The sequence below is a fragment of the Colossoma macropomum genome, unplaced genomic scaffold (assembly GCF_904425465.1).
Source record: "Colossoma macropomum unplaced genomic scaffold, Colossoma_macropomum, whole genome shotgun sequence".
Classification (NCBI taxonomy): Eukaryota; Metazoa; Chordata; class Actinopteri; order Characiformes; family Serrasalmidae; genus Colossoma; species Colossoma macropomum.
The window spans coordinates 3,406,512-3,432,293 of NW_023494791.1; the positions used below are offsets into that span (position 1 = coordinate 3,406,512).

General features: G+C 39.5%; 2 protein-coding genes across 6 annotated transcripts; one reads left to right on the forward strand and one right to left on the reverse strand.

The window, feature by feature from the left end:
* Nucleotides 1-7,618: 7,618 nt before the first annotated feature.
* Nucleotides 7,619-12,179, reverse strand: lhb (luteinizing hormone subunit beta). 3 transcript variants are annotated; one of them, XM_036573661.1, is made up of 3 exons: nt 11,894-12,179; nt 9,730-9,916; nt 7,619-7,979 (listed from the first exon to the last, which is right to left on the reverse strand). In XM_036573661.1, exons 2-3 carry the CDS (start codon nt 9,913-9,915, stop codon nt 7,740-7,742), a joined length of 426 nt encoding a protein of 141 aa, XP_036429554.1. In that variant the 5' UTR covers nt 9,916; nt 11,894-12,179; the 3' UTR covers nt 7,619-7,739. The 3 variants fall into 3 exon arrangements, with proteins under 3 accessions (XP_036429554.1, XP_036429555.1, XP_036429553.1); XM_036573662.1 differs by lacking the exon at nt 11,894-12,179 and adding an exon at nt 10,115-10,205; XM_036573660.1 differs by lacking the exon at nt 11,894-12,179 and having other exon boundaries at nt 9,730-10,239.
* Nucleotides 12,180-12,636: 457 nt separating this feature from the next.
* Nucleotides 12,637-19,607, forward strand: LOC118810109 (cytochrome c oxidase assembly protein COX20, mitochondrial). Of its 3 annotated transcripts, none has more exons than XR_005007397.1 (5): nt 12,637-12,786; nt 14,190-14,304; nt 15,374-15,437; nt 16,954-17,137; nt 19,242-19,607. XR_005007397.1 is itself a non-coding variant. In XM_036573663.1 (4 exons), exons 1-4 carry the CDS (start codon nt 12,754-12,756, stop codon nt 17,078-17,080), a joined length of 339 nt encoding a protein of 112 aa, XP_036429556.1. In that variant the 5' UTR covers nt 12,637-12,753; the 3' UTR covers nt 17,081-17,264. The 3 variants fall into 3 exon arrangements, 1 of the variants encoding a protein (XP_036429556.1); XR_005007398.1 differs by having other exon boundaries at nt 19,239-19,256; XM_036573663.1 differs by lacking the exon at nt 19,242-19,607 and having other exon boundaries at nt 16,954-17,264.
* The last annotated feature ends 6,175 nt before the right edge of the window (nt 19,608-25,782 follow it).

A 25,782-nucleotide genomic window follows, 5' to 3' on the forward strand; every position in this document is an offset into this window, starting at 1 on the left:
TGAGCACAGCAAGCGCTCAAAATACCGACGAACACTTTTAGTACGGAGCCTGAACGGCCTCTACAGAGCAGGTACAGAGACCTTAAAACAAATGCACCCTAAAAATAGGCCCACGTCTCTAATACGGGCTGCTTTCGTCACAGCTGCTGGCACTTTAAACGCTTACAAACAGAGACACTGCAGGCCTTACAGCGCTGCGGCGCTGAACTGGTGTGCTGTTATCCTGCTTTTCTGCAGTTTGGACAAATGACCTGGCCTCAACCTGCTGCACTTTGGGCCTATCAGAAACGGCTCTGGCTCAGTGGTGATGGGTCATTGGGTCGCACGGCCCCTGAGCATGAGTCTGTGAGGCCCCCCAACTAGCTACAGTAACACACAAACAACACTGATTATATTGTTCTGTTTTGAAAATAAACCAAATTTGCATTTTTAATGGAGGTGTTCCACTGGGACTACAGCGTAACAAGATATGAGGTTTTTATTTGAAAGATTTTAAGAATTTTTTGTGTAGATTTTAAGAATTTGGTCCAAGATTTGAAGTTTTTGGTAAAGATTTAAATAATGTTGTGAAAGATCTGATATTTTTTTTGTAAGATTTGAAGACTTCTTCTTGTTTGTATAAGATTTTAAGACGTTTTTGTAAGATGTGAAGATTTTAAGATTTTTGTGTAAGATTTGAAATTTTTGTGTAAGCCTTGAAGATTTTTTGGAAGATTTGAAGATCCGAGTCGTGAAAGGGTAAACAAAAACACCACTATCACACGCTGTTACCCGTCCCATTTAGAGAAAGACAGAGAGGGTCAGAAAAAGACAGATAAAACAAGAAAAAGGGAGAGAGAGGAGAGAGAGGGAGAGAGCGAGTCAGAAAAAGGCAGAGAGAGAGATGTTACCTGTCCCATTTACATGGCAACAACAAAAATCCAGCCATCAATAATAATAGAGGTGAGATGATGATATCACAACCATATCATTATCAGCAGATATTTACTTTAAAAAATCTGCATCGCCCAGTCGTTTACATTTGACTGATATTCCAGACTGATATTTGATGCCGTATTTATTGTACTGTGAAATGGTCAGTCACTAAAACCACATACTTTTTGTTTATTTTACGGCATTTGTTATTGTATGTTCTGTTTCTTTGTAATGTAGGCGTCTGTCTGTAGGTGTCTGTCTGTACGTGTCGGTCTGTAGGTGTATGTTGTCCAAACAGCTACATTTTATACATATTTACGTATCAGTATCAACAGATACGTATGTGATAAATATTGGATCTCAGCATCATCCGACAATTCCCATTTCAGTGCATCCTTCATTTAATACATTCAATGGCAATTTGTTAATCTAATGTTTATATCTGGAGAGGGAGAGGGAGAGAGAGAGAGAGAGAGAGAGAGAGAGCGCAGACATAGAAGAAAGAGAGAGAGAAACAGACAGGGTGAGAGAGAGCGACAGAGAGACAGACAGAGAGAGAGAGAGAGAGAGAGAGAGAGAGAGAGACGGGGCAAGAGAGAGAGAAAGGGAGAAGAAGAAGAGAGAAACAGACAGGGTGAGAGAGAGAGAGAAAAGAGAGAGAAGAAGAAGAGAGAAAGACAGGGTGAGAGAGAGAGAGAGAGAGAGAGAGAGAAAGAAAGAGAGAGAAGAAGAGAGAAACAGACAAGGTGAGAGAGAGAGGGGGGGAGAGTCACAGAGAGGGTCAGAAAAGGACATAAAACGAGAAAAAGGGAGAGAGAAGAGAGAGGGAGAGAGAGAGCGAGTCAGAAAAAGGCAGATAGATAGATAGATAGATAGATAGATAGATAGATAGATAGATAGATAGTGAAAACGAGACAGAGAGAGACAGTCTTGGTTTCTTATCATTAGTTTCTGTAACTCTCGCCGCTCCACACTGCGCCGCCCTGCATGGACACGCCTGAGGAAGAGATCCTGAAAGCGCCTGTAAGGATGGAGAGATGAAGAGAATACAGAGACACAGACTGACAGATTTAGACATTTCCTCCTCCTCATAATGTTTAATTACACGTTCATTGTGGAGAAAGACGGCGCTCGAGGACTGCAGTTCATTTAGCAGAATTTCTTCTGATACCTTTCTGGTGAGGTAATCACACACAGCCGGCCGTAAAGGTCAACTCTGACACCATTATTACTTTCTCCTGCGTTACAGAGCCTTTCTTTACATCACAGAGTGACAGGTAAGCTGTTTATCCAGGTGCAGAGCAGAATTAAAGCACTGGGGCTGTTTTTTAAATAAAGTTCCTGTTTGGGGAAAATTAGCTCTGTTAGTGAATTCTCTCTCTCTCTCTCTCTGTGAGAGACTTTTTAATCCTCTAGTTTTGGGCCTGAGGGGCTTTCACATTAAAATAATGCAATTATTACAGTCGTGATGTACGTCTGATGACACGAGCTCAGACGTTCTTCAAGCACTGCTGTGAAGCTCCATTAGTCTCTCAGCTGAAGATGATTGTGGGAAATGAGACTGATCTTATCTTAATCACTCACTACAGTAAGCAGAGCTGTCCCCAAAACTACACTCCTAAAAAGATGCTTCTTTAAAGGCTCTTTGAGGGAATCAGTGGTTAAACCACAGTGAATGACTTGCATCTCAATGATTTAGGTTCAGTCCCATTTCACCCCTCGCCCCTACCACTTAGCCCTACCCCTCCGTTTTTTCACGCCTACGCTGTAAAAAAGTCTTCCATAAAAAAAGGAAAATGTACTGGCAGTTTCCGTTATTTTACAGTTGGTCAGTATTTAAAAAAAAACAGTATATTTTCCGTAAATTTACTGCTAAATTCTGTTAAAAAACATATATATTAATTTTAGAAATTTTCCATTATTTTAGAATTATTCAGTGTATTTCAGTGTAATTTAAAGGGGTAGGGTGTCCTGACTCTTATTGAGATAGAGGGGTGGGGCGAAGTGTTAGAGCTACATGGCCCTCCAAACTGAGGTTTTTCAGAGACTCCAAACAGAGTGTTATAAGGAAAAACAGGAAAACCTCATAAACCTCACAGAAACTCACAAATGTGAGAATTTTTCCATTAAAATTATGATAACCACTGTATGATCTTAGTTTAATGTTGTTTAAATGTATCATGGTTCTTTTCTTCATAACAAGAGAACAATTCGCTGGTAGTGTGCTAGCTAAATTTCCCGTTACACCTTAAATAGTGCAGAAGTTAGATTCTGGTGCCTGAGGTTAAGGTGGAACGGGAAAATGCAAACAAGAAGCTGGTGAATATCTGACTTCAGCTTCACATCACTGAAGAATTAGTGGTGGGTGATAATAAATAATTGCCCCCCTCTTTGAAGGCATATGATGCCCTAAATGTAACTAAAGCCCAGCAGTGAGGAGCTGAACTTTACCCTCCTCTGCTGTCACTGCAGACTGGCAGGGTCGCCTACAGAGCAGCGCTGGTAGCTGTTAATGAAGTGATGCTCTTTTTATTTGAGGGTCCCATTTCAGAGGGAAGATTTCAACCACTACCCTGTAACTCAGTTCCAAGGGGTTAGAGTGACCCTCGAAAACAACATCAACATCAAATGAGCACTTCACTCTGCCTGTACACTCTTAATAAGGTTCTTCAAGGGTTTCTATATGGAAATAAATATATGGATGTACATTTTTTATATTTGAAATACATTTCAAATTCATTGCAGTCTATTCCAAATACATTCCAAACACTAAAATGTATTATATTTACATTATATTATACATATGTTATATATAACTGATCACATTGATTTATCAGTCTACTCAGGCTTTAGCAGAGCTCAGTAACACAGATTAATAACTGATCACATTGATTTATCAGTCTACTCAGGCTTTAGCAGAGCTCAGTAACACTGAGATTAATAACTGATCACATTGATTTATCAGTCTACTCAGGCTTTAGCAGAGCTCAGTAACGCTGAGATTAATAACCGATCACATTGATTTATCAGTCTACTCAGGCTTTAGCAGAGCTCAGTAACACTGAGATTAATAACCGATCACATTGATTTATCAGTCTACTCAGGCTTTAGCAGAGCTCAGTAACACTGAGATTAATAACCGATCACATTGATTTATCAGTCTACTCAGGCTTTAGCAGAGCTCAGTATGGTTGTTGATGGTGTTTCTTTAAAAGATTGTGTTTTCGAATTTAGTGGGTACGTATTTTAAAAGTACTTGGAAAAGTAACTGTACTCTGAATTCTGCCTTAACAGAATGTAACTTGGACTGAATACTTAGTTTCTGTATTTTGAATATGTATTCCCCATACTTGTATTCTGTTATATCCCAACAGTGCCTATAGAGCACCAAAAAAGGTTCTTCTATTGTATACAAGCTTGGCATCGTAACGATAGCAGAACCCTTTTCGGTGCTATATAGAACCATTTTCAAAAAGGTTCTCTATAGGACCATATATACAACACATTCTTCATCAATCCAAAGAACAATTGCACCATAAAAAGAACCATATAAGCATGCAAATTGTCATATATAGGACCAATGGGTTTTAAACAGAACCATTGCCTTTACTAAAGAACACTGATAGAACCATCTTTTTATAGAGTATGCTCTCTATGGAGTGCCTGGGGTGTTCTGATGACACTTCTCTCTGTTATAAATTAACTGATTAATGTTTTTCCCTTTGTTTGTCATGTCGATGAGTAGATCACTTTGGAGTTATTCCTCACTGGAGTTTATCCATGTTAAACTATTCTGCCATCTCGTGGCGATGAGGTGCAAGTACAGCTAAAATGCATATGTCACAATATACATCTCATCTTGAGTTAACCCCCTAAAATCCCAGGCTTATTACAAACTAATACATTTTTCAGTAACTACAGGGACATTAAGGCAAACTGCTTGAGCTATACTCTTAAAATGATGGTTCTTCAAGGGTTCTTTAGCAAAGGAAATGGTTCTATATAGAACTATGAACACTCAAAGAACCATTTGCATGGTTAAATGGTCTCCGCATGGTAAAATGGCTCTTCAGGTTGATGGAGAATGTGTTGTGTATGGTTCTAGAAAGGCACCAAAAAGGGTTCTTCTTTGTTACAAGCTTATTCCAACAATGACAGAACCCTTTATGGTGCTATATAGAACCCTTTTCCAAAACCATCTACAGCACATTCTCTATCAGTTTCTCCATGAATCTGAAGAACCATTTCACCATGCAGAGACCCATTTAATCATGCAAATGGTTCTTTGAGTGTTCTATATAGCTCTATATAGCTATTTAGCTAGAGAACCCTTGAAGAGCTAAGCGTTTTAAGTGTGTATTCTTAGGTTATAGAAGTGTGCAATAAAACTTTCGGCCTGCCGGTGGACCCTGGCCATTTAAGGGGTTAAACACGGTTTTATTGAGGGCTTTACTTTTCTGGCATACTCAGAAGCCTTAAAGGGCAATTCCACCAGTTTTTCATAATTTTAGCACAGCTCCTTTGTTAGGATGTAAACAAACTTGGAGTGGTTTAGACTCTGGTTTCTTTACAGAGTGGTGGTGATAGAAACCAGGGGTTGCCATGACTACAAAACAAATATAGACATTTTATTTACTATCCAAAACCAGTAGTGAACCTACACGTACACGAGTTTTATATCGAATGTTGGCGATGGTAAAATAGTGTTAAATCTGAAAAAAATAGTTTTCCTTGGGGACTATTTGCCTCACAACACCCTGCATGTACTTCTCCACCATGTATTAGATCATAACGATGGATTATTTCATCAAACAGTGGTCACCTACCCTGCTCTTCGAGATCTACCTCCCTGTGGAGTCTAGTTCCAACCATGATCTGCAACACCTGCTCCAGTTAATCAATCTCTTCCCAAGTGCCCTGATTGGCTGGATCAGATGTATTAGAGTCAGGTAAGGTGGGGCAGCCAGGATAGATGGCTCGAACTAAACTCTGCAGGAAGGAAGATCTACAGGAGTTGGTGACCACTGGATGTCTGGTTCCTATCACCAACACTGAACAATTCTGAGTCAGTTTATCTGGATCAGGGCATTTCACACCAAACCAATCTGGCTTTTTGTTTAAGTTAATTGATTGAAATTGAACCTTTAGCCAACTGTGTTTGCATCTGGTTACTATCACCACCACTGTGAACAATTCTGACTTGGTAAGTTTCTCTGGAACTAAACCACTCTGAACAAGTCTGGGGGGTCAACACGGTCACCACACTGTCACATATGCAGTAGTGACAGTTAATGAATTCTGACAAAGTCAGATTTAATGCAGTTTGCCTGTCCAACCAAACAGGTTTGTTAGAAGGGAAAAACACTGCATTTTGACAGGAAAATTGTGGCCAGGGGAACCGGCCAATAGGCAGCGTCGATTGCTGGTTGTAGGTCATCTGATGTGTCTGAGGTGGCTGCTCTATAATGAAAACTCGTCTGTAGTGTGAGGTGGTTGACATTAAAAGAGAAACCAACTGTCAGCACTGAAGTGAACACAAAAGAACATGATCTTGTCTTAGATAAGAATCTGTCAGAGGTGGCTTATCTCAGCCAGCAGTGACTCTGCCTTTAACAAAAGCTGACCTGACTGTGGATCAGCCAGCACTTCTGCTCAACATGTTCCTAAAGCCGCACTACATGATAATCTGGAAACGTGTTTATGGATGATTCTACTGAACTGGTTCACAGTCAGAGTTAAAACACATTGGGACTTTTAACTGATCTTGGACTTTAGACTAAAATCCTTTTGCTTTGAGCGACCCTATATCTTAATTATGTTTATTTTATTAAAAGAAGTGATTGAACATTCCAACAGTCATAACTCTAACCAAACTTTACCAAATTTTTCAGTAGTGACTGTTTTGAAAGTGACCATTTTAGCTCTTTTTGAGCTCAATAATGCAGCTTTGAACACACAAAATTATTATTTTTTCATTAAAACATAAAAAATACTTAATTACAGAAAATATGTGACAATTCTTAATGTTCCACGCAGATTTTCAGACTGTGGGACACATTTACTTCAAAACAATGGGATCTAACTGCTCACCATGTGAACATGAGGGACAGGGATGCAGCCTCACTTCCTGCACTAAAATGCAGGGGTGTGGCTAAAATAAGGCTCCGCCTACAAACTAAACTCTAAACTGTATAATAGCACTTTTTTATTTAAAAAACTGCTGTGTCGGATCCACTCAGACCAGCACAACACACACTAACACACCACCACCACATCAGTGTTACTGCAGTGCTGAGAATGATCCACCACCCAAATAGCACCTGCTCTGTGAGGGTCCATGGGGGTCCTGACCACTGAAGAACAGATACAGATGAGAAACAGATGGACTACAGTCTGTAACTGTAGAACTACAAAGTGCACCTATATAGTAAGTGGAGCTGATAAAATGGACAATGAGCACAGAAACAAGGAGTATTGGCAGATAATTTTACTTATTGAATTAAGTTTACTTTCAGAACAGGTTATTTAACGCCAACACATCTATATCTGATTTATACTTTCATGGGACCTTTGGCTCATCTGGGTCCTACTTTTGTATAGTGACCGCCTCTGCTCCCGTGTGACTGACTGGAAACAAAAATTGTCTTCGGGAAAATACTTGATGTATATTTCAAAATAAAAACATACATTGAAATGCAGAATGTTTTTAAAAGATGTTTGTTTATTATAGTTAATATTGTAATTCATTAACACAGTGCATTTAGTGTGTGGAGTAAAATGGACTCGTGCAGATCCTTCCAGTTGGGACGTGTGCTGTATGATGTTCAGTAGTCAGCTATGAACTCTCTCTGCATCATGCAGAAGTCTGGCGTCAGGCTCTCGATGGTGCAGTCAGAGGTGTCCATGGTGCACAGACTGCAGTCACAGCTGAGAGCCACAGGATACGTGACGTGGGGGTCCACGCCAGCAGGGCAGTCGGGCAGGCGGACGGTTTCATAGCGGACGTCCCTGTAGGTGCACACGTGCTGATAGATGGTGGAGAACGGGCTCTTGTACACCGGCTCCTGTATGGAACACATGAAGGTGGAAACGTTTCATTACAGGGCAGAAATGATAAAATATCAGAACGTTTTCTAAACCTATGACAGTATTAGATGATGTGTTATTACAGGTAATGAACTCAGGCTTCCAGGTTATTCATCCTTTATGCTAAAACATTATCTCTTTTAGCCTCTACTCTTCTGGGAAGGCTTAACACTAGATTCTGGAACATTGCTGTGAGGATTTGATTGAGTGAGGTCAGGTACTGATGTTGGATGGTCAGTTCTGGATCACTCCAACTCATCCCAAAGGTACTGGATGGAGCTCCATCACTCCAGAGAACACAGCTCCACTGCTCCACAGCCCAATGCTGGGGGGTTTATACCCCTCTAGCCCACGTTGGCTTTGGACAAGGTGACCTTAGGCTTATGTGTGGCTGATCCAGAGCGTCCCATTCTATTGATCAATGCTTTTCTATCAAGATTATAAAAGCTGTATTTGTCCAATCCGACCATTTGTAGAATTCGTAGAAAGTCCCGCCTCCCGGCAGCCTGCTGGGTTGCACTGAATTTAGTCCTAGGACCCCTAAAAATAAGAGTAAAATGTTTTTTGTTTGTTTTATTTTGTTTTTTCTTGGAAAGGGAAGTTTGTCTCTGATAAGTAAATGGTATGATCCACTTTCTGTGATTGGGGGGGGGCTAGTCTCATTGGCACCCCTAAAGCTCTGATCCTAGCATCACGCCTGGCAGACATACATGTTTGAGAAATGACAAATATAAACGTAGGCCAAACAAACAAAGGCCAAAACATGTATATATTAATCTAATGTAACACTTAATCACTCAACGTTAAGCTGCGGGTTTTCATGTCTAATCAGGAGGAGGTTTCAGCGATGAAAGGCACCCATTCAGATGAGCTAATGCTACGTTAACACTGGAGCGGGTCAGAGCGATTCAACCAGAGCGTCACTGGAGCCACAGTCACTGGAGTTACACCATATTCATACAACACCAGTGACTGTGAAATATGTTTGAAATTAAGCTCTCCTTTCTGCATAGATGATAATAGGAGATGTTAATGGACATATTAAGATTATTTAGTTTTTGGATCAAAGAAATTGATTTTTTAAAAATGTATCCACCTGAATTCCCACTCCAAATGGAGAACGACTCACATATGCCACTTATATTTTATTATGTCCCTGTATGTTTACATTTTATATTCTTCCTCCCTTTTTATATTCTTATATTTCCTGCTGTATAATCAATTTTTTGATGATTAGATTTAGAAACTTTAGAAATTTACAAACTTTAGTGTTTATGCAGCTGCACATGTCTCTATTTACAGTTGTTATGTATTATATATTATGGTAAACACATAAAAAGAAGCTCTTCAAGAGTTCTTTAATAAAAGCAATGGTTCGATTTAGGACCTTGAGTTCTATATAGAACCATGTTTCATGCTTAAATGGTTCTTTGCATGGTGAAATCCTTCTTTAGATTGATGGAAAATGTGTTTTATATGCTTCTATACAGAACCTTTTTTTTTAAATAGCACCAAAAGGGGTTCTTCTGTTGTGTACAAGCTTGACATCATGGTGCTATATAGAATGCATTTCAAAAAGATGCTATAAAGAACCATATACAGCACGTTCTCCATCAATGTAAAGAACCATTTCACCATGCAAAGAACCATTTAACCATATATAACATGTATAAATTATGTCAGTAATGTTTAAAACAAAAATATCCAAGAACAGCTCAGCGCACTCACCTTGGTGAGGCAGTGTCCGCTGCAGATGGTGGTCTGAAACACCAGGCATTTCGGGCAGCCTTCTTTCTCCACGGACACGGTCTCGTTGATGGGCGCACAGGGCTGGAGGAGATAGCTTTGGGCAGGGGTGAGTACGGTGCCAAAGCAAAACAGGAGAAGAAAAGCGCAGGCTGGAGAAACAGACATCCTGTAGAAGAAGACGAATGAAAATGCAGTCAAATTTACGTTTAAAGCAGAGTGAAAACAGCTGCTCATCAAGAAAACAACAGCTAATAAAGGAGAACCATGTTTACAATTAAACAGTCCAAATTAATTCAGAAATGTAAGTGTATTTAACTTTAAGGCGACAGTATTAAGTGGCCTATTCTGAGGCTGTGAGTCTCACTTTAGGGACTGTGCTGTGCTCAGCAGGCTGTTGTGCTCCAGGTGAATCTCCACACATTTATATAACGTGCAGAACTGAAACCTTGACTGAGATTCAGTTTTTGACTGTACTGACATTAATCTCATTAATCTCAGGTGGATTACAGGTAAATCCTCCTCTGTAATGACTTCCTCATTTCTCAAGGCTACTCTGAGTGTAACATGACGCTGCTGCTCGTCCTGGTCTCCGCATCCTTCGCCAAGAGGATTAGCCAACCACTTTTCTCTGCCATTTCATTTAAAATTCGGATGTGTTCAGTCAGTGACCCGGTCATCATCGGCCCGTTTGCGGTGTCAGTAAAGCCAGCGGTCTTAATTCTGTACTGATCATATAACCAGGTAAAAAAGATGGTTCTTTAAGGGTTCTTTAGTCAAAGACAGTGGGCCTCACTCCCCAACCATTCTTAAGAAATGTCTGCTTAAAACTCACACTTTAAAAAAAGATGGTTCTTTAAGGGTTCTTCAGGAGAGGAAATGGTTCTATCTAGAACCATGAACACTGGAAGAACCCTTTGCATGATTAACAGGTTCTTTGCATGGTCAAATCATTCTTCAGATTGATGGAAAGGGGTTCTATATGGCACCAAAAAGGGTTCTGCTATTGTGACAAGCTTGATGTAGTAATAGTAACAGGACCTTTTTTGTGCCATATAGAACCATTGTCTTTACTAAAGAACACTTGAAGAACTACATTCTTTAAAAAGATGGTTCTTTAAGGGTTCTTTAGTAAAGACAGTGGGCCTCACTCCCCAACCATTCTTAAGAAATGTCTGCTTAAAACTCACACTTTAAAAAAAAGATGGTTCTTTAAGGGTTCTTCGGGAAAAGAAATGGTTCTATCTAGAACCATGAACACTCGAAGAACCCTTTGCATGATTAGCAGGTTCTCTGCATGGTCAAATTGTTCTTCAGATTGATGGAAAACGGTTCTATATGGCACCAAAAAGGGTTCTGCTATTGTGACAAGCATGACGTAGTAATAGTAACAGGACCTTTTTTGTGCCATATAGAACCATTGTCTTTACTAAAGAACGCTTGAAGAACTACATTCTTTAAAAAAATGGTTCTTCAAGGGTTCTTTAGTGAAGACAGTGGTTCTATGTAGAACCATGGACACTGAAAGAACCTTTGGCATGACTGAAGGGTTCTTCGCCTTGAGAAAGTGTTCTTCAGACTGATGGAGAATGTGTTGTAGATGGAAAAAGGCGCCCTCTAGCGCCTTTTGGAAAAAGGCGCCCTCTAGCGTTCGAGAAGCCCGGAAGACATTGCAGAGTGGGAACTCTCCTCTATGGAGGACCAGATTTGCCAAATTGAAAAATAAATAAAATTAAAAAATAAATGGCTCAGTAAATTAATAAAAAAAACAAATAAAGTATATATTGCTTATTGTGATTGTAATTATAAACACATTTCCTTTTTCTGCAGTTATATATGTCTCAATTTTATTCCTGTATTATTTTTGTTTTATTAATGCTATTTTTATATATTTTTTCCGTATCTATATTTTTAACAATTGTTTGCTTTATTCATTGATTCATGTATTCATTTATTGTTTCATTAATTAATTAATTTATTTATTTTTTCTTTAATTCGTTTATTTATTTCCGTATTTCGTCGTTCATATGATAATGAGGGGGCGTGTTTTTCACGTTCAGGCTTAGCAATCAAGCCCAGGAGGAGAAGAGCTGATTAAACTGCTCTTTCACTCCATGAAGAGCTGCAGAGTCTCAGACAGACAGACCTGCTGATGAATAACTCTCGATGGCTCCACAGGCCGTGTGTGAGACGGGCGTCCGAATGTCTGAGTTTAATCTGAATTCTCCAGAAAAAGACGCTGAACCTCCTCCTCCAAAGCTCTGAACACTACTGGTCGACCTCTGAATCAGCAGGTCAGCTAAATGGACCAAACTGTCCCCACAGCCTCCAACGGGAGAGTCGATAATCCAGACCTGCATTTTCAGCCAGATCAGCCGAGACTCTCAGATCTCTGACTGTCTGCTGTTACTGTACTGTCTGGTTCTTAGTTACCGCTGAGAGAGCAAGACAGGTACAATCGATCTACAGAATCTGATATCGATCAACCAATAGGAATATTAAGACGCTGTGACATCACTGACTGACAGCCCCTTTATTAGCATAAGGACGAGGAAATACAGAAATAAATAAATAGAGAAATAAATACATATAGAAATGAATAGTTATGGAAATAAATGAATAGAAAAACTGAAAAACAAATACAAAAATTAGTGAGAAGCGGAAATACTAAATAAACATAAATAAATGAAGACATAAATAAAATCTTAGATAAATTAATAATATATTAATTGCTACGTATATATATTTATTTATTTTTTAGATTTATTATCATTATTATTTGCAATTCTACTTCATATATTAATTTACTAAATCATTTATTTTTATTTTATTTATTCACCCTCCGACACTGATCTACGACTAGCGGAACTAACGATCTTTGGTGAATGTTGAGTCCGGACCGTTTAGCGGGGTACAGCAGTAGTGTGAAAGTCAGTGATGTTATGAAAGCAGAAAGGTATTAAAATCATAATAACATGCTGATAAAATCATAACATCATTTCAGGAATGGCGGAGCAGCAGCCCGGCGGCGAGAAGCAGGTCAGTGATGGGTCAGTCTGTTTATTAATCCTTCGTGTTCGCGGAGGCTTCGTAGCTGAGCGGAACACAGTAACCTCCTTTAACAGCCTGGAAGGGGAACTCCACCGATTTAGCAAGAATTCTGCATTTAATGGTTGAGAGAGCTCCCTCACAGAAGGTTTATTACATTGAGTGGTTATGAATTCACTGCCTGATGACTGAGACACTGTTTTATGATGAAGCTTTGGCTTTAAATGTTTTCACAACGCCCTGAACCTCTCCTCCATGAATAAATGAACATACATGGATTAAAATACATATTACACCCAAACCTTATCACAAGACTGTCACAGGCAGCGAATTCATTACCATTTTTTCCACGTTTCTACACTCATTGTCCATTTTATCAGCTCCACTTACTATATAGGTGCACTTTGTAGTTCTACAGTTACAGACTGTAGTCCATCTGTTTCTCTGTATACGTTGTTAGCCCCCTTTTACCCTGTTCTTCAGTGGTCAGGACCCCCATGGACCCTCACAGAGCAGGTACTATTTGTACTGCACTGCAGTAACACTGACGTGGTGGTGGTGTGTTAGTGTGTGTTGCGCTGGTCTGAGTGGATCAGACACAGCAGTGCTGCTGGAGTTTTTAAACACCTCAGTGTCACTGCTGGACTGAGAATAGTCCATTAACCAAAAATATCCAGCCAACAGCGTCCTGTGACCACTGATGAAGGACTAGAGGATGACCAACACAAACTGTGCAGCAGCAGATGAGCTATCGTCTCTGACTTTACATCTACAAGGTGGACTGACAAGGTAGGAGTGTCTAATAGAGTGGACAGTGAGTGGACACAGTGTTTAAAAACTCCAGCAGCACTGCTGTGTCTGATCCACTCGCACCAGCCCAACACAGACTAACACACCACCGCCACGTCAGTGTTACTGCAGCGCTGAGAATGATCCACCACCCAAATAGTACCTGCTCTGTGAGGGTCCATGGGGGTCCTGACCACTGAAGAACAGGGTAAAAGGGGGCTAACAAAGTATCAGAGAACAGATGGACTACAGTCTGTAACTGTAGAACTACAAAGTGCACCTATATAGTAAGTGGAGCTGATAAAATGGACAATGAGCTTAGAAACAAGGAGGTGGTCTTAGTGTTATGCCTGATCGGTGTATTGCCTTTCACAAACCCAAGGACGCTTATTCGTGATAGTAGTCTGACCTTGTCAGGATGTCCAGACTGCCTGCTGTACAGTGGAATGTTATCTGTTGAGTGAGGCGATCAAGGGTTAAAGGAGAAATCGGCTCTGCTTTCAAAATAACACAAAAGAAGACGAGTTGTAGATGAGTGTCAGTCAGAGATGGAGCTTCTCTGCACTGTTTCTTTGGCATTTATTTCAGTGTATTTTACTGTACAGGGGGTGAGGCTTTTAGGGATCCTGGACGTGGAGAACACTCCCTGTGCGCGAGATGCTCTTCTCCATGGAGCAGGCGGATCTGTCGTTGCAGGACTTGTGCACTTTTTGGCAACTAGTAAGTCTCAGAGTTGATAACGGTCAGATTCTTTCTTAAAAAAGATGGTTCTTCAAGGGTTCTTTAGTAAAGACAGTGATTCTTTTTAGAGCTACGAACACTCAAAGAACCATTTGCATGCTTGAATGGTTCTTTGCATGGTGAAATGGTTCTTCAGATTGGAGAATGTGTTGTATGGTTCTATATAGAACCCATTTGAAAATGGTTCTATATAGCACTTAGAAGGGTTCTTCTATTGTAACAGGCTTGACATCATAACAATAGCAGAACTCTTTTTGGTGCTATATAGAACCATATACAACACATTCTCCATCAATCTGAGGGTTCTTTAGTAAAGACAGTGGTTCTTTATAGAACCATAAACACTCAAAGAACCATTTGCATGCTTAAAAGGTTCTTCAGATTGTTGGAGAATGTGCTGTGTGGTTCAATATAGAACCTTTTTGAAGATGGTTCTATATGGCACTAAAATGGTTATTCTATTGTAACAAGCTTGACATCATAACAATAGCAGGACCATGTTTGGTGCTACATAGAACCATATACAACACATTCTCTGAGCGTTGTTTATTAAAGACATTGGTTCTATATGGAACCATGAACGCGCAAAGAACCATTTGCATGCTCAAATGGTTCTTTGCATGGTGAAATGGTTCTTCAGATTGATGGAGAATGTGTTCTATGGTTCTATATAAAAACTTTTTGAAAATGGTTCTATATAGAACTAAGTGGGGTTCTTCTATTGTAATAAGCATGGCATCATAACAATAGCAGAACCCTTTTTGGTGCTATATAGAGCCATATACAACACATTCTCCATCAATCTGAGGAACCATTTCAGCATGAAATTGTTCTATATAGAACTCATGGTTCTAAATAGAGCCATTCGTTTTACTAAAGAACCCTTGAAGATCCATCTTTAAGAGTGTACTTTGTGTTATGCAGCGTGCAGCATATTATATTCTGCTGTGCTGTCAGCAGGACTGTAGCTCCTCTGTCTGTGTGCAGTTTGTAATGGTTGTAAACCTAGAATTTCATGGATCTACCCGCCTCGTCCTTTCATCTACAGGCAGAGTGAAGCGCTCGTTTGATATGGGAATGGCTGGATTCATGCTGACAACACTGGGCTCATGGTATGTGATTAGTCTGCTGAAGTAGAATGAATTGTTATTTCTATAATTGTATAATTGTATTATTATACTGTATATTATTATACACTGATCAGGCATAACACTATGACCACCTCCTTTTTTCCACACTCATTGTCCATTTTATCAGCTCCACTTACTATATAGCTGCACTTTGTAGTTCTACAGTTACAGACTGTAGTCCATCTGTTTCTCTGCATACTTTGTTAGCCCCCTTTTACCCTGTTCTTCAGTGGTCAGGACCCCCATGGACCCTCACAGAGCAGGTACTGTTTGGGTGGTGGATCATTCTCAGCACTGCAGTAACACTGACGTGGTAGTGGTGTGTGTGTGTGTTGTTTGTGTCAGTTTTTAAACACTGTCCACTCACTGTCCACTCTTTGGACACTCCTACCTTCTCAGTCCACCTTGTAGATGTAAAGTCAGAGACGATAGCTCATCTGCTGCTGCACAGTTTGTGTTGGTCATCCTCTAGTCCTTCATCAGTGGTCACAGGACGCAGTGACACTGAGGTGTTTAAAACTCCAGCAGCACTGCTGTGTCTGATCCACTCAGACCAGCGCAACACACACTAACACACCACCACCACGTCAGTGTTACTGCAGTGCTGAGAATGATCCACCACCCAAATAGTACCTGCTCTGTGAGGGTCCATGGGGGTGCTGACCACTGAAGAACAGGGTAAAAGGGGGCTAACAAAGTATCAGAGAAACAGATGGACTACAGTCTGTAACTGTAGAACTACAAAGTGCACCTATATAGTAAGTGGAGCTGATAAAATGGACAATGAGCGTAGAAACAAGGAGGCGGTCATAATGTTATGCCTGATCGGTGTATGCGCTGCTGTTATTAGCACCTGTAGTCGTTCTTATTATTTTTCAAATGTCATATATTTTTCCTTGTTTGTTAATTTGAGTATACAATCATAAACGAAAGTTTGAGTGTTTAATATTTTGTTGATGTTGACTAATACACAGTTATTGTTCATTTGTTGAATTTCACATTAGAAATGTTAAATTCATTTGGAAAAATACTTTATATTTTATTCGTTTTATTTGTTTTTAGTCTCTTAAATTTAGCAAATAATAACATATATAAGCAAATAAACAGTAATTGTGTATTAAAATGTGCAGAAGTGTGTCTCTGTAGAGGATATGTTAATTTATTTACACTCAGAAAATCAAGAACATGTAATTTCACCAGGGAAGTTCAAAATTTGCGTGTGTGTGTGTGTGTGTGTGTGGTGTGTGTGTGTGTGTGTGTGTGTGTGTGTTTATATCTATAATATATGTGAAAAAAGAAAACATTCCTCATTTTAATGAGCATTAATTAATATTAATTAGAATTTATTTCACTATTTTTATTGATCGGTTTGGCATGAAAATGTTCACATAACAAGTGTAACAATCAATAAATAAATAAATAAATAAATAAAAATAATTAAGTGATGTGACAGCAGTGACCGACTGAATAACTGTAATGACGCCGTTCTTCACTTCAGGTTCTACTGCCGATACAACACCGCAAAACTGCGAGTGCAGCAGAAGGTGATTCAGGATGGAATTAAGAATAAAGTGATGTATGAGGGGACGAGTCTTGATCCCACACGAAAAACAAGAGAGCAGTAAAGTGGCCACTGCTGTGGCTCTCTCATCCAGAGGCCAGATCATTGCCTGTACCTGAATGTGAGTTTGTGCCATCTGTTTAAAGATGAAGTTGATTTGGTGTATGAAATGTATTTGTTTTTAATCTGAAGCCATTCTGTGATTGATGTGGTTTAATAAAATATAATAATAATCACGAGAGAACAAATGTTACTGTTTCTGATTCTGATGTTAGTAGTTTGCAGAGGAGTTTCAGCAGCTGACCAGTAGATGTCGCTGCAACACGTAAAATGTAGCTAAAGGGTTTACAGGAAGAAGAACATGACCATGTACTGTGAAGCTAAACTGCATGAGCACATGATTTCAGCATGTATAGGATCAAGCATAAACCAACACACACACATTATTATTAATTATATATATATATATATATATATATATGGAATGAACATTGATGTATATTGAATGAAAGTCGCTGTTGAAGGGTTGAGGATGGCCAAGAAGTTCATTTAATATATATCAGTGTTCATTCAATATATCTCAGTAGAACAAACATTGATATATATACAATGAACTTTGATATATATACAATGAACTTTGACATATATTGATTGAACATTGATATATATTAAATGAACTTCTTGGCCATCCTCAACCCTTCAACAGCGACTTTCATTCCATATATATCAATGTTCATTAAATATTTCCTGTTTGGCTTGCCATTATATATATGATATGTGTATATATATATATATATATATATATATATATATATATATATATATATATATTTTTTTTTTTTTTTCCCTATTTTATCCATTAATTAAGCAATTTTAAATAACAAAAAACATTTCCATCATGTTTAAGTAATAATTAATGCAATTCAGGGTTAATTTAATATTAATGCAGAGTTTAAAATTAACAAATGTAAAAAAAAAATAAAAACATTATCAGCTGACCTCAGATGTTTCCAGGGGGATAAATCCCAGCAATGCTGTCGTGCAGATGAAGTTTCAGAAGTAGCTGAACGAACACATTCACTAAGATTAGATCTGGACCCTCATATGGTCAGGAGAGAGAATAAGGACATCTGACCCAGGAGGTTCTTCCCTCTTAATGTTACCACATTTAATAAAGCAGAAATCATATAACACTTTAAACGCACAGTCAGTGACATGAAAAGCCACTATTTGAAGATTTGTGTGGCCTCCAAAGTTCACATGATGGTTCTTCAAGGGTTCTTTAGTAAAGACCGTGGTTCTATGTAGAAACATGAACCTTAAAGAACCCGTTGCATGATTAAAGGGTTTTTTGCATTGTGAAAGGGTTCTTCAGACTGATGGAGAATGTGGATGGCTCTATATAGAACCTTTTGGAAAAGGGTTCTATATTGCACCAAAAATGGTTCTTCTATGATTGCAAGCTTGACGTCGTAGTAGTAGAAGAACCATTTTTGGTGCTATATAGAACCATTTACAACACATTCTCCATCAATCTGAATCTCTGCATGGTGAAATGGTTCTTCAGATTGATAGAGAATGTGCTGTATATGGTTCTGTATAGAACCTTTTTGAAAATGTTTCTGTACAGCACCAAAAAGGGTTCTGCTTTTGTGATAAGCTTGACATCGTAACAGCAGCAGAACCCTTTTTTGTGCCATATAGAGCTGTTGTCTTTACTAAAGCACCCCTGAAGATACATTTTTAAAGAATGTAGTTCAAGTTCTTTAGTAAAAACAGTGGTTCTATGTAGAACCATGAACACTCAAAGAACCTTCAGCATGATTTACAGGTTCTTTACATCATGAAATGGTTCGTGAGATGGGTGGAGAATGTGCTGTAGTTCTGTATAGCACCAAAAAGGGTTCTGCTGTCATAACTATAACAAGCTTGTAACAACATTTTATATAGAAAAAAGGTTTAAATATATTTTAAAAAGGTTCTGTATAGAACCATCTACAGAACATTCTCCATCAGTCTGAAGAACACTGTCATGATGCAAAGAACCCTTTAATCATGCAAAGGGTTCTTAGAGTTTACGGTTCTATATAGAACTATTTTCTTCACTAAAGAACGCTTGAAGAACCATTGTTTTAGAGAGAGTGTAGTATTGTGGTATTGGCTGCTACTCAGAGCAGACGAATGAGCTTTAGGTCATAGAAAGTTCTGTTATTGGCTCTCAGCAGATCCAGCACCTCATGTGTCCTGCTGCACTGGAGCCCGAGCGAGGGTGATGAAGGTGAGGAAGAACACAGAGACCAGCACCGTCACCAGGTGCACAGTGACCCCGGCTTTGATGGAGGTTAAACTGTCCAGCTCATAATGTTCCATCAGGGCAGTGGATTTCACTTCATGGCTCATCACTTTTATTGTCCTCACAAGCCGACACAGCCATTTTATCTTTATTGAGCGCAAAAGGACACCAGAGACGAGCGTTTACCCTTTCAGCCAGATACAAGCAGCCACACTGAGGGAAAGTCTAAGGTCCAGTCCCGTTTCTTATTTTCACACCTACCCATTGTTTTCGAGTGTCTTCTTGCCCCTTGGAACTGAGTTACAGGGTAGTGGTTGAAATCTTCCCTCTGAAATGGGACCCTCAAATAAAAAGAGCATCACTTCATTAACAGCTACCAGCGCTGCTCTGTAGGCGACCCTGCCAGTCTGCAGTGACAGCAGAGGAGGGTAAAGTTCAGCTCCTCACTGCTGGGCTTTAGGTACATTTAGGGCATCATATGCCTTCAAAGAGGGGGGCAATTATTTATTATCACCCACCACTAATTCTACAGTGATATGAAGCTGAAGTCAGATATTCGCCAGATTCTTGTTTGCATTTTCCCGTTCCACCTGAAATGGAGCAGCAGTTGCATTCTGGCGCTTCAGGCGTCAGAACTGCTGGACTATTTAAGGTGGAACGGGAAAATTGAGACATCAGCATACTACTAGTGATTTTTATGCTTGTTATGAAGAAAAGGACCATAATACACTGAAATGACATTAAACTAAGATATATTGGTTATAATTTTTTAACAGAGAATATTCTCACATTTGTGTGTTTCTTTGGTCTCTTGTTCTCCATCTTGCTGATTTGTCTTTTTTCCTAATAACTCTCTGTTTGGAGTCTCTGAAAAACCTCCGTTTGGAGGGTCATGTAGTCCCCAACACTTCGCCCTCCCCCTCTATCTCAACAAGAATCGGGACACCCTACCCCTAGACGGGAGCGCACAAAACAGAGGGCTAGGGCTGAGTGATAGGGACGAGGGGTGAAATGGGAAACAACCCTCTTGTCTCACTGATTTCTGTGATCCCAGTTCCATGCATGATTGAAGCTTACTGCATTACTGCATGAGATCTCTACATATTTACCTCAAAAATATAAACTCATGGGCAGTCACCTCTGTCACTGGGTGGAACCCTCAAGGGTCCATCTCAGTACCTTTAGTCAGGGAACATAACTGTACTTCAGCTAACTTTGATCAAAACTGGCAAATGTAACCTTTATAGAGAACCACGTCTATTGGAATAAGCATTTATAAACATTTATGTAGGGTTAGGGTTGTCATGACAGGCTTATGTAGGAGTCATAAAGCTATATGACCAGTATCTTACAGTGAAGCGTTACCAATTTGACTTAGCATCCTAATTTTTAATGATAGTACACTTAACACTTCAGTACATAGAAGTTGACTGAATGAATCGCCAATATATGTAATGAAGGGTGAACTGGTCCACACAGTATATGGCCAAAAGTATGTGGACACTCCTCCTCAAATATAATTGCAGCAGTGTCTTCAAACGGAATTAATGTCCATTAGACAGGAAAAAGCAATAGAGCTGCTCAGACTGTCTTAATCAGCTGCAGCCGCCAGCAAAGTCAAAACCAGAATTAAATCAGTTGACCCCTTTTGACCTCTCGAATAAGGATGAAGGAGGTTAATGAAGCTGTTCATTTCAGCCACACTGACTTTCATTTAAGTGCTGAATTTGAGTTCTTCTCCAATCCCACTGAAATAAAAACCCACCGTCAACAAGTAACTTTGCTTTCGTTTATTCTACAACACGTACAACATAAATGATCATCTGCAAACACAAACTGGCCATGTGCACATATAGCTCACTGCAGTAGTCTGATTGTGGTGAATTATGGCAATAAAGGAACAATAAATAAAGCTTCTGCTCTGGTTTACACCGAAAGCCCTCTGTAGAACCCAGACGAGGAGGTTTGTGTCATCAGCAGATCATAAAGCCTCATAAAGAAGAGAATAAGCACAAACAGAGCGCCGCTGACCGACCCTACTGAGCATAACAGCAGCATTACAGACTGGAATGGACATTTTACTTCACATGCAGCGTGAAGCTGTTCTGGGGAACAACTACGCAAAATGGTGCAGCGACATAAATCTGACACAAGGTTAAATGACATGTTGATTTTCTAAGTGTGAATAAGTGAACACATCCTCTACAGAGACACGCTTCTGCGCAGTTTAATGCACGATTACTGTTTACTTGCCGATTAAATACATTGGAAAAAAATAAAACAAAAAATGTGGCCTGTGCAAAAGTTACAGCATATTATATTTTTTTGTTTTTTCTGGTGTATTATTATATGTTCCACTCTCAGAAATAAAGGTACTAAACTGTTACTGGGGTGGAACCCTCAAGGGTCCATCTCAGTACCTTTAGTCAGGGAACATAACTGAACCATAACCCACTGAAATGATATGTTCTAAGCTGTACTGACTCCACACACCCCGTCTCGCCTCCAGGCTTTTATTTTACTGTTCTGTTTAAAACATTCGGTTATGAAAAGGTACAAATACGAACTTTTCACCTGGAAAAACTTATTTAAGGTTCACAATCAGACCTTAAAACCACTGTTGGAGCTTTGAGGGAACATTTACACTGTTTGTACTTTGATGAACTAAAAATGTACCTGAACAGAACCTTTATTTCTAACAGTGCAGAGGATGTGTTGCTTATTTTCACTTTAAAAAATCAACAAAATGTGTACTTTGACTTGGGGTGTTCAAACCTTTGCATATGACTGTATCGATAATCACGTACAGGAGATCATATTTAGAATAGAGCAGAGAAAACAGAGAAAAAGCTAGTTTGGGACTTAAGAAGTGAGACTGGCAAATATCCTGAGATGGGGGTTCTTTAGCATTTCTACATGACATTTTTGGAAATCTCTATATCAAATTATGCAAAAGTAAATAAACAACAAAAAAACACTCACAAACTCACATGTTGGTATGTCTGGTTAAATGAAGCTGAATTAAAAAATCATACATCTTGTGTTGTTCCTGTAAACGATGCTCCTTTGGTGAAGGGAAAAGGAAAGAAAAAAACTGCCAGACAAAAACGACCTGAATGAAATGAGGGCAGAATTTACCCAAATATCGCTTGATGTTCATCTCCAATGTTCACTGTGGCTAACAGAGTACAAAATATAATTCCACTGTTGCCGCTGAATTTAAAATTTTGCTGTTAAGAAACATCTTTTTGATTCTTGTCCAAAGAATCTCCTCTTCAGGCAAAACGTGCCTTAAAAACAGTCACTGTGAAAACTAACACTGTTCATCACTTCATATCAAGTCTTTGGTCCTTTTTACCCACCAGCACAACCACATTTAACTGTTAGTCAAATAAAAGCCCAGAAGTCTTTACATTCAAATTCATCTCTTTTTTCACTCTGAATCCTTTTGAAATCCTGTATGCAGGGATTCTGTGTTGGACGATTCATAGAATCTGCTTGAATCATGAAGCAATAACGTCTAAGGTGTAAGGAAAGAATGCTAACACATACAGCACTGTGGTAAAGTGTGATAGAGACCATCCTTCACCTTTAATTCCCAGTCAGAACGACTCTAAGTACAAGTGATTCATTTCTAGCAGATCTTTCTGAGGAGATTAGATATGAGACAATCCCTTTACATAAGAGAGTAGAAAGTCAATGTGGTGTTTCCATAACAGGAATTCAAAAACTGATTAAACACTACAGAGAAAATGGGGCCCCTAGCAACCACCTGGAAGAGCTGGTAGACACCAAAACTGCCCCCATCAGATAAACAGCACTGAAAGCTTTCATCTCTGAGAGAGAGGAGAAAATCAAGCTGCTTCAGATCTGAAAACATCCACAGGTGTTTCTGTCCATCCTTCCACTGTGAGAAGACGACTCAGCGCTGTGGGTCTGAAAGGATGTGTAGCTGTCAAGAAGAACCTCACTGAGAAAAGGAGACGAACACATCAAACAAAGAAGCTGGGCAATGGACTGACCACCCCAGAGTCCAGACCTCAACACCACTGAATGTGTTTGATTACTTCAGAAAATCATCAACCAGCTTCTAAGACTGAACTTTGGAGGTGTGTCTGCAGATTCTTTGAGGAGCTGAAAGTGAGAGTGACACACTAAATACGGTAAAATTGATAGTTATATATCTATTTTTTTAGGCTTCAGTCTAAATTCCTGTTAAAAATATCTGTCACTTTCATTACCGATGCTGAAAATGAACAACTTGTAGTTACTGGTCATTTTGACTGGCTATTAAATAAATTAAGGGTGGTCTATGACTTTTGCACAGTAATGTAAATAAACAAAATCCAATCAGTGTGTGCTTTATTAGTGTAGAAAAATGGCCCTTTGCTACTTTTATACATTTATATGTAAAACCTTTTACCTCAGTATTGTCCTAATGAAGCTGAACAATGGACTGACCACCCCAGAGTCCAGACCTCAGCACCACTGAATGTGATTACTTCAGAAAATGATCAACCAGCTTCTAAGACTGAACTTTGGAGGTGTGTCTGCAGATTCTTTGAGGAGCTGAAAGTGAGTCTCCTGAAAAGAATGGAAGCTGGAATAAAAGGGAAAGAGTGACACACTGAACACTGAAAAATCTGATATTATATTAGTTGTTAAATATATAACTTGCACTTAATGGCTGTTCTGACCGGTGAAGCGTGGTCTCTGACTTTATCACAGTACTGTATGTTACATACAATCATAAGTGCCAATGATACTTGAAAAGGTTTTTCTACACTGGTACCTTTTACTTTCTGAAAACTGGATTAAAAAGCAGAACCTCAGACGACGGAAAGACGACGAGTCCATCTGATTCAGATCACATGACAAAATGCACACAGTTTATGACAGAATAAGCAGCTTTGAACCTTCAGGTTTCAGGAAATCTCGATTAAGCTCATAAAATGCACAGTAGAGGTTAAACCCAGCTCTAAGTTTGACATTAAAGCGAGAAAAACAAACACTTAAAGGGTTAAATATGCTTCAGTCAGTAACTGAACAGTGTAGGTGACATACAGTGGTGCTATGTACAGAGTCCATAATGATCCATTCATGGATATGAGAACAGCAATGAACATGTATTGGCAAACGGCCATTTAATAAGAATATTAAAGATCTGTGAGAAATAATCGTGATAATTCTTGACGAGGGTGGCTGATCTGGCCTTATTCCAATCCTGGGTAGAACCGCTTTGATGTGTGTGTGTTATTATCCTCATTAAATGGCTTCCCACTGTCTGTGGACTAAGAGGGGGTAATCAGGGTCACCCAGGCAGGGCAGCGAGTCTGAGGCCAACGCTGAGCGACACGGGATTTGAAAGCTGCATCAGTAATCACAGCACTTTGGGTCAGACAGCAGACGTCAGCTATCAGACATGACGGTCACCAAAACGCAACGTCATTAAGATTTTGCTCGATCGATTATCCTCCGACAAAACTATTATTATTAAATGTAATTCTGGTGAATGTTAGTGCTTTATAGAGTAACATCATAAACTAACAGGGAAAAGTTTGTGACTGAAGTTGCTATGTTTTCCCAGGTGGTTGCTAAGGTGTTGCTATGTTATCCTAGGTGGGTGCTAAGGTGTTGCTATGTTGCCCCAGGTGGTTGTTACGGTGTTGCTATGTTATCCCAGGTAGTTGCTAAGATGCTGTTATATTCTCCAAAGTGGTTGCTAAGGTGTTGCTATGTTATCCCAGATGGTTGCTAAGGTGTTGCTGTTATCCCAGGTGGTTGCTAAGGGTTGCTATGTTATCCCAGGTGGTTGCTAAGATGCTGTTATATTCTCCAAAGTGGTTGCTAAGGTGTTGCTATGTTATCCCAGATGGTTGCTAAGGTGTTGCTGTTATCCCAGGTGGTTGCTAAGGTGTTGCTATGTTATCCCAGGTGGTTGCTAAGGTGTTGCTAGGTTATCCCAGGTGGTTGCTAAGGTGTTGCTATGTCATCCTAGGTGGGTGCTAAGGTGTTGCTATGTTGCCCCAGGTGGTTGTTACGGTGTTGCTGTGTTATCCCAGGTGGTTGTTACGGTGTTGCTATGTTATCCCAGGTGGATGCTAAGATGCTGTTATATTCTCCAAGGTGGTTGCTAAGGTGTTGCTATGTTATCCCAGATGGTTGCTAAGGTGTTGCTGTTATCCCAGGTGGTTGCTAAGGTGTTACTATGTTATCCCATGTGGTTACTAAGGCGTTGCTATGTTATCCCAGGAGGTTGCTAAGATGTTGCTATATAATCCCAGGTGTGTTGCTAAGGTGTTGCTATATTATCCCATGTGGTTGCTGAGGTGTTGCTATGTTATTCCAGGATGTTGCTAAGGTGTTGCTATGCTAATCCAGATAGTTGCTAAGGTGTTGCTAGGCCTTTGCTGTGGTATCTCAGGTGGTTGCTGAGGTGTTGATAAGCTGTTGCTGTGTTATCCCATGTAGTT